The sequence below is a fragment of the Malus domestica genome, chromosome 12, assembly GCF_042453785.1.
Source record: "Malus domestica chromosome 12, GDT2T_hap1".
Taxonomy (NCBI): domain Eukaryota; kingdom Viridiplantae; phylum Streptophyta; class Magnoliopsida; order Rosales; family Rosaceae; genus Malus; species Malus domestica.
In genome coordinates, this window is record NC_091672.1 from 24,895,882 (window position 1) to 24,905,231 (window position 9,350).

Below are 9,350 nucleotides of genomic sequence, written 5' to 3' on the forward strand. Positions count from 1 at the left end.
TGTCCAGTACTGAGGCTCCGAATGATCCTCTTCCGGTGCCTTCTCTTTCTGTGGCTCTACCGCTTGCTGAGACTTCTCCTAAGCAACCTTTGTGAAGGCTCCCTCTTGTTTGTTTATTTTGACTCAAGTATATGTACATATTTGTAACTTATCGGGGATATCAATAAATAAGTTTTCCTTCATTTCAACGTATTGTGTTAAATACACCAAAGCCTTCTTCGCTAAGTTCTTTGAATTTTCTTTTGTTGAAGCTTGTATGTTGAAGCTTTGTGAGTGGAGAATGCAAACTCTTGTTCATAGTATGGCTGCTATGTATGTCAATGGGGCAATACTTTCTTCTCATAATGGTAATTCATCATTTCAATCTCATTCTGGCGCGTCTAGTATTTTTGTTGGTCCTGGCTCTCCTTCTGTATTTACACAAAATTTTGGATATGGTTTTAATGCTTCTAATTCTTCAAACATGGCTGCTCCACAATCTTCTTTTCCTCAGTATGGAACTTCAAATGGTAATGGTTTTCAATCATCTGGCAATAATTTGGAGGTCAAGGAACTAGGCTTTATGGTAATAATGGTTACAAGGGCAGGAATAATGGTGGCTATAAACCAAGGTATAACAATTCAAAGTCTGGTGGTTTTTGGTCTGGAAATACATCTAATCGACAAACGGTCATTCCTGAATGTCAAATATGTTTGAGAAAATGACATATTGTTGTTACATGTTGCTATAGGAGTGAAAATAATCAAGTAATTCAGGAGTGCCAGATTTGTGGAAAGAAATGACATATTGCTATTGATTGCAGACACATGGGCAATTATGCATATCAAGGGGCTCCTCCACAAGCTTCTTTACATGCAAATTTTGCATTTCAAGACCATCATTCTCAGTTTCAGTACAATTCTTCTCAGAACGGTTTTTTCGCTGGTACCTCTGGTTATCAGGGATTTCATTCAGCATCTTCAAATGTGCCTCCTGATTTTTCTGCACCACCTTTTTTTTCATCAGGGTCAGTCTTCTCATAATTTTTCAGATATTCCAGAAAATCAATTGCCAACTACATTTATTGCTCAACCTACCTCTGGAAATTGTTCTTAGATAGTTGATACAGGAGCTCCACACCATATGAGTCCTGATGTCACTATCTTAAACATTGCAGTTCCTTATGATAGAGATAAGATTATTGTTGGTAATGGGGAAGGTTTAGTTGTCAAACATATTGGCACTAGCCAATTACCTACTTCTTCTCATCCCTTATATCTCAAAAATGTTCTTCATGTTCCAATGTTGACAGTCAATCTACTTTTTGTAAAACAGCTTTGTCGAGATAACCACAGTTGGTTTATTTGTGATGATGTTGAATTCTTTGTGCAGGACAAGGCAACAAGGGAAGTACTCTATCAAGGAAAGAGTAGCAACAATGAACTATTTAGGATTCCTATGCATGTTTTTCCAACTGTGATGAATCAAGGTGATGTCTCTTCAGCATTTTTGGGCAAAATGGTAAAGTCTTCTTCGTGGCACCACAGACTGAGGCATCTTTCCAATGAGGTTCTACAAACTATGCCTAGAGATTCTAATATTTACTTCTCTACTAATGTACATCCTAAGACTTGTTCTCACTGTATTAGTGGTAAAATTAGTAGGTTATTATTTCCAGAGAAGTTTGACAGAATATCAATTCCTTTTCATAAGATATATAATGATGTATGGGGTCCTTCACCAATTGTATCATTTGAAGGTTATAGGTACAATGTGTCATTTATAGATGAAGCAACAAGATTTGTATGGATTTTTCCTTTAATCAATAAATCAGATGTTTTTGGTACCTTTGTACAATTATGTGCTTATCTAGAAAATCAGTTTCAAGCCAAGATCAAAATATTGCAATCTGATGGTAGTGGTGAATTTCTCAGTAATGCTTTAAAAAATCTTCTTGCTCATAAAGGTATTGTACAGTATGTGTCCATACACACCACAACAAAACGGATTAGTAGAAAGGAAGCATAGGCATATTGTGGAGACTGCCCTTACTTTGTTGTCCACTGCATCACTTCCTCATAGATTTTGGTATCATGTTGTGGCTTATGTTGTGTTTCTAATAATTAGAATGCCTAGTAAGATTTTACAAATGATTTCTCCATTTGAGAAACTTTTTCATAAGAAACCTGATTTGTCTACACTGAAAGTTTTTGGATCTGCGATATATCCGTACCTTTGACATTATAATGCTCATAAGCTGCAACCTAGGTCTACTCAGTGTATTTTCTTGGGCTATATCTATGGCTACAAAGGTTCTGTGTGTTTTAATAAGTTGACAGACAAGCTTTTAATGTCCAGAAATGTGATACATGATGAAACTTGTTTTCCCTTTGCTATATCAACTTATGCTTCATCACCAATTGATACTGATATAAACCATGGGACATCTTCTTCTACTAGGCCTATTGTTGTTCAGTTGGGTACTAATATTACTATGCCACATAATTCTTCTCAGTCTGCAACCAGTTTCATAGTGAATCATTGAATTCACCTATGAGTTCAAATATGATGTCATCTGCATCTATTTCCAATTCTTCAAGTCAGGATCCTATTCAACACTCTCACATTTCAGTTACTACTTATCCTAGTTCTCATGCTACTCTTTCCTCTTCTCCTTCCATGTTGCCTGTCCACTCCTCAAATCAGTTGGAAGTTAAGCTGCCTTCTCTCCCAGGTTCACTTGAAGTTTCTCATGGTATTCAACCAAGGCTTAAAACTAGTGCAATTACCAGAATTGATTACAGTGCTCTCATGGCTACATTTCCTGAGATTACTTCCTTAAATTTGCATGATGATAATCATTTTTCTGGAAGGTTTACATTTATTGCAGATATCACTGATTCCTCAAAACCTACTACTTTTAAGGCTGCTTCTCAATCATCTAAGTAGAAAAAAGCTATGCAAGAGGAGTTTGATGCTCTTCAAACTCAAGGTACATGCTCCTTCTGATAAGAACATCATTGGCTATAAATGGGTATATAAATTGAAGAGAAATCCTAATGGCACTATGTCTAGGCACAAAGCTAGATTAGTTGCTCAAGGATTTAGTCAAGAATAAGGTTTAGATTATACTGAAACCTTTAGTCCAGTAGTTAGACACACAACTGTGAGATTGATTTTATCTTTGGCAACTACTAACAAGTGGTCTCTTAGACAACTTGATGTTAAAGATGCCTTTTTACATGGAGAGTTACATGAGGAAGTTTATATGAGGCAACCTCCAGGTTTTATTGATTCAAAGTGTCCTTCTTATGTTTATAAGTTGGTTAAGTCATTTTATGGGCTTAAGCAAGCACCAAGGGCATAAAATGCCAAATTTACCTATTATCTTTCTGTTCTTGGATTTACTGCATCATTATTCGATTCCATTTTATTTGTTAAACAAGTTGGGATATATGTGGTTATATTACTACTTTATGTAGATGATATAATCATCACAGGTTCGAATTCACATCTTATTCAGTCTGTGATTGATGATCTTGGTAGAGCTTTTGATTTGAAAGATCTGGGACAACTTACTTATTTCTTGGGATTATAAATCCAATACAAGTCCAATGGTGATATGTTTGTGAATCAAGAAAAATATGTTAGAGATCTCATTCGTAAAGCTGGAATGGAAAGTTGTAAGCTATGTTTCACTCCTTGCAAACCTAATAACTCAATTTTTGCTACTGAATGAGTGTTATTATCTGATCCAACCTTTTATTGAAGTCTTGTATGAGCACTACAATACTTGACTTTCACAAGACTAGAAATTGTTTTTGCCGTTAACAATGTCTGTCAGTTTATGAATTCTCCCACATATGTTCATCTTGGTCTAGTTAAAAGAATTATCAGGTCACTACTACAAAATTACCCATAATTGGCGGTCCAAAAACCGACAAGAAAACATAATTTATGTCGGATATTTGGTAAAAATCTAACATAAACTCATGCAATGTCGGATAACAAAACTGACGCCATTGCTAGCGTCACGAAAAGGCTTTTGATGTCGGTTAGTCCCCTTAATCCGCCACAAAGAAGGAAAGCAATATAAAATAAAAAAAGATAGTAGCGTAAGTTAAAAGTGAAATTGAGGCTCACGTTGGATACAGACGACATTAAGTACTGACAATAACTGTCGGATAGAGCAGACTGGTGTCGGTCCTAACCGACACCACCTAATAATTTGATAAATAAAATAATCACTATAATGTCGCACATAAGCGACACCACAAACAATTAATAATAATAATATAAAAAAGTCTGTCTTAGTCAACCCCTTTACCTAACAGTACTATGCAATGCAATTCTATTATCAAGGTACGAAGTCGTTCAGAATTGTGCATAAGATCTCGCAAGTTAAATGCTTTTCAACTTTTATAAAGATAATGTATATACGAAATAATCAAACTGCCAAAAAATACGTACTCCTGTAAGCAGATATTGGACTAAGGAGGACTGGAAAAAATTAACATCCTTCCATTTCCATCTCAAGTACACTGATCCAGCCGCTGGCTTTCATTCCTATACCCAGTATCCGTTCCCGGTGAGCAAACAATAATTAAGAACCTCAAAATTAAACCATATGAGTTATCTCAGCTCAGCTCATAATTATAAGAGTAAAAAAGTAAACCCAAGTTCTGAACTATTACACTCGGAATTTAATACAAACTAAACCCAAGTTTTGAACTTTAATTAAAACCCAACAAATATTGGTAAAAAAAAAAATTTAAAAAAAAAAAAAAAAAAAAAAGAGTTCACTTTACAAAATCTAATGCATCAATTTTGCCTAATACTACTTTGCACAATGAAAAAGACTCAAAATGTCGTTTTCTTTTCCTACATTTTCTCAGTAACCAATCAGGCCAAACACCCCAAAAAATCACAATGAAAAACCAATAACAGGCTAAAAATTTCTTCACAAAAATTCAAGAAAACTAACTCAATCTACAGAAGAATTTTCTGGTAATCCGAATGGAGATCCGCCCACTTGGTACAATAACTCGTCGGAGACTTGTCATTAGCAAACAAATATAGTTGTTATTGCTGCTGCTGCTGCGGTGGTTGTTGGGAGAAGAATGAGCTGCTTTGCTGAAATGGCTGTGAGGGCTGTTGAATTTGAAACGGTGATTGCTGCTGCTGCTGTTGTGGCTGGTTGCGTAGAGAATAACGATGTGAATGCCATTGTTGTGGTTACTGTGGGCTGGTCGAGTGGTGTGAAATAATTTGGATTTCTCTTCATATTTAGAATTTTGTGCGGAAGTGTGCTCGAGTGGTGTGAATATTTCAAATTTCAAAATGTTTGAAATTTTGCAAAAGTTTAGTGACCCGCCTTTTAAATTTTTTTTATATGGATAAATTACATAGTAACCCCTCAGGTTTGAGGTCTATTACAATCTCATACAACATCTTTAAAACATTTCACTTTCATACCTCAAGTACTATTTTATTTCAATTTCATACAACCGTTAAAAATTCTGTTAAGTTAACCATTAAGTGATGACATGGCAAATATGAGGTCCCCATTTGTGCTGATGTGGCTGACACATTTATACCACGTGAATAAACACTTAATAAAAAAAATTAAAAAATTAGAATAATTAATTAAAGAAAAATATAAAATTTATAAAAAAAATTATTAAAAAAAAAAAAAAAAAAACCCAAAAGTCCCTTTTTTTCTTCCCCACCCCTTCCCCCCCACCAGAGCCCATCCCCCCAACACCCACCCTCTTCTCCCATCCCCCATCACCCGAGCCTCCCCCGCAACCTTTAATCTCCATCTTGCTCCAGATCCGTCAATCTCCATCCCAGAAGCCAAAAACTGGAAAAGTTCTAAATTTTCCCACACTCAACAGAACACATAGAAATCCAAACATTTCCTACCCATTTTCTCTCAATTTCCCTCTAACTAAACACACCATGTTGTCTTTCAAAAGAATATGCAAAGCCTACCCATTCGATTTCAAATCCTCAAAAACCCAGCAAAACCAAAAAACTAAAATATCCAAAATTTTCCCCTCACCCTCTATCATTTTCTCAGCAACCAAACACAACCCAGAATCCCAATTAAAAAAAAAAAACCTTAATCAAACAAACCCATTTAGTTGAAACCCATAAAAAATAAAAAAAATAAAAAGCAAATTCAAGAACAATGGGAAAATTATCAGCCGCTGGAATGCAAAATCAAAAGCATAATAGATTTGATTCAACTCGGAATCTAACCGAGCAAGCCCACTGTGGTCCACTGGAAGCATCGTTGATTGTAAGACGTCACTGGCAGCTATTTGGCGGAGCTGAGGTTGCTCGATGCGGTGTTTGATGTGCTCGGGGACAGACTGGGCGAACATAGCCTGGAAAGGTGGACCAGCTATTCCAGCTCTTGCTCTGCGAGTCCAATGACTCTTCCCCTTATTCGAACCGGACCACCCTTTAAAACCTTCAGTGCTCGAGTTCGACCCGACCCACAAACCCCCATTGCGACGAGGCTTCAATCCACTCCTAGATCTCTCATTGCCTTGAGCAACACAGAGCACTCGAGATCGATGACCGAGTTTCTCTAGTTGCTCGGTATGAGAATGGAATAGGGTTTACTGCAATTTAGGTTTTTACGAGCTTGAATCGTAGAGAGAGAATATTAGGGCTTTTAGCTTAAATCGCAAAGAGAGAATGAAGCTTTAGGTTGGGGAAACTGAAATTAAGGTTTTTACAAGCTTGAATTGCAGAGAGAGAAGATTGAATTGCAGAGAATTGGTTGTGATTTCGAGGGTTTTGGATTAAAGGACAAGGGTGCATATGTGGTTTTGGGGGTGAAGGTGGGGGAACAGATGGAAGGGGAAGGAATTAGGGTGCATATGTGGTTTTGGTGGTAAAGGGAGGGGACGGACGGAAGGGGAACCAACAGAAGGGGAAGTTGAGGTTTTGGTGGTGAAGGGAGGGGCCGAACGGAGGGAGGTAAGTTAGGGGGGAAGATGGGTTCTGGGAGGTAGAAGAGGGGTGGGGAAGGGTTGCGGGGAAGGTGGCAACCACGTGGCACACAGGTGGCAGCCACGTGGTATAAATGTGGCAGCCACGTCAGCTTTTAATGGATCAATGGATGAAAAATGTAACGGAGGTACTATATTGAAATAAAATAGTAGGTGAGGTATGAAAGTGAAATGTTTTAAAGATGTTGTATGAAGTTGTAATAGACCTCAAACCTGATGGGGTATTATGTAATTTACCCTTTTTTTTTTAACTTAGGTATATATGAATTCATCACACATTATGCTCATGGCAGATAACAAAACAACACCAGGTTTTAAAATATTTAAAAATAATTATTAGTGTCGGGTAGAAACGACACGATTCTTTTTTAAACCGACACTAACTTTATATCAGTAGAAAGCGACAGGGTTTTCTTTTTATACGACACCATCATTTAAAAAGATTAAAAGCTATGTCGGTTATAAGCGACATAGACACTTTATGTCGGTTATAACTTATACCCGACATTAATTCCAACACTATGTAAAGAGGGTGTCAGTCATATCCTGGCCTAGGCCCCTACCACATCACAGGCTCGATTGCACCGTAGCACGATATTGTCCGCTTTGGGCCCGACCACGCCCTCACGGTTTTGTTTCTGGGAACTCACACTAGAACTTCCCATTGGGTCACCCATCCTAGGATTGCTCTCGTGCGAACTCGCTTAACTTTGGAGTTCCGATGGAACCCAAAGCCAGTGAGCTTCCAAAAGGCCTCGTGTTAGGTAGAGATGGGAATATATATATATAAGGCTTACAGATCCACTCCCCTGGGCGATGTGGGATGTTACAGTGTCAGAAATGTCTTATCCGCCAGTATATTATATAAAACCGGCACCAATCATCGACACAATAAGCCACTTTTGTAGTAGTGGGGTTTTGCAAGGAACAATCAAATATGGTTTGAACTTTACCTCTGGTTCTGGTATACATCTCAGTGGCTATAGTGACTTAGACTGGGCTGTTGATGTTAATACTAGGAGGTCCATAACAAGGTATGTCATCTATATAGGTGATAATCCAATTTCTTGGCAATCCAAGAAACAAAGTTCAGTGTCTAGGAGTTCCACTAAAGTTGAACACAAGTCTTTAGCTCATGCTGCGGCCGATATAGCTTGGATAAGGATGATATTGAGAGATCTTTGCATTGTGCTTCCAATCCTCCATTGCTGCTATGTGATAATCAATTTGTTCTTGCTCGTAGTCTAAATCTTGTTCAACATTTCAGAATTAAGCATTTGGAAATAGATTTTCATTTTGTTTGAGAACACGAGTGCAGAAAGGAGATTTGCTAGTTCAATATGTTCCAACCAAGGATCAAGTTACATATATCTTAACTAAGGGTCTTCATAGACCAGATTTTGTTCGACACTGTAACAATCTTAATCTAGGATATCCCAGTTAAGATTGAAAGGGGAGTATTGGACACACATAAGCAATTGCCACATCAACAATTGCTTATGTCGGTTTACATTTGTATTGCAATTATATAAAGCATTTCTCTCTCTTCATAGTCGGTGAAGTTTGTAACAAGTAGAAATGCAGTTATATGAGATAAGATCTTTTAGCCCTTTTCTTACTCTCTAAGCTTCTTCTCCAAGCTTTGATTTGTTTTTTACATTCCATAAATCTGTGGATTACAGTGTTGCTAATAATATGCTCCAATCAAATTGACCATTACTTGATCATAAAGAGTTGTAATCACTGTCATTTGAGTAGAATCCTTCATTTTACTTCCCTGGTGATTGGACTGTCCATCAACTCTGGACTTTGAGTTTAAACCGGTCCTAGAAAGTCCTACCCCAACTCGAAAACAAAAAAAAACAAAAAAAAAAGAACAATTATATGAACAATTATGCAAATCTAATAAGTTTGGTCCAATGATCTATATGTTCACCAAATATTTGTCAGAAAACATTCCTGAAGTTTTATGTTCAGTTAATCATCCACTAACGACCATTATTTGACTCCAAGATATATTAAGGTGGAACGTCCATGTTCAACCCTAATTCATGGTTGTACTTGTAATACTATTAAGACTAAGCTCAAAAAAAAAAGAACATTATAGTCCAGTTTCACTTACATACATCAACATCTCACCAGAAAATTGTAAGAATATATAAATATATCTTGTTATATTTGCTTAGCCTTGACACATTGCTGCAAATACAATCCAAGCAATATTATCAAATTGGTCCATTGCTGAAAATAAAAGATTACTATTTGGGTCAATTGTCATACCAGACCAGGACCACCCAACTCAAAATGTATTGCTTTCAGCAAACCACCAGGAAAGTGCAATTTTC

At 37.0% G+C, this 9,350-nt stretch overlaps 1 protein-coding gene across 2 annotated transcripts; it reads left to right on the forward strand.

The window, feature by feature from the left end:
- Positions 1-283: 283 nt before the first annotated feature.
- LOC114820180 (uncharacterized) lies at positions 284-1,826 on the forward strand. Of its 2 annotated transcripts, XM_070809702.1 has the most exons (4): positions 284-347; positions 494-611; positions 804-1,007; positions 1,373-1,826. In XM_070809702.1, exons 1-4 carry the CDS (start codon positions 315-317, stop codon positions 1,411-1,413), a joined length of 396 nt encoding a protein of 131 aa, XP_070665803.1. In that variant the 5' UTR covers positions 284-314; the 3' UTR covers positions 1,414-1,826. The 2 variants fall into 2 exon arrangements, with proteins under 2 accessions (XP_070665803.1, XP_028946464.1); XM_029090631.2 differs by having other exon boundaries at positions 284-611.
- The last annotated feature ends 7,524 nt before the right edge of the window (positions 1,827-9,350 follow it).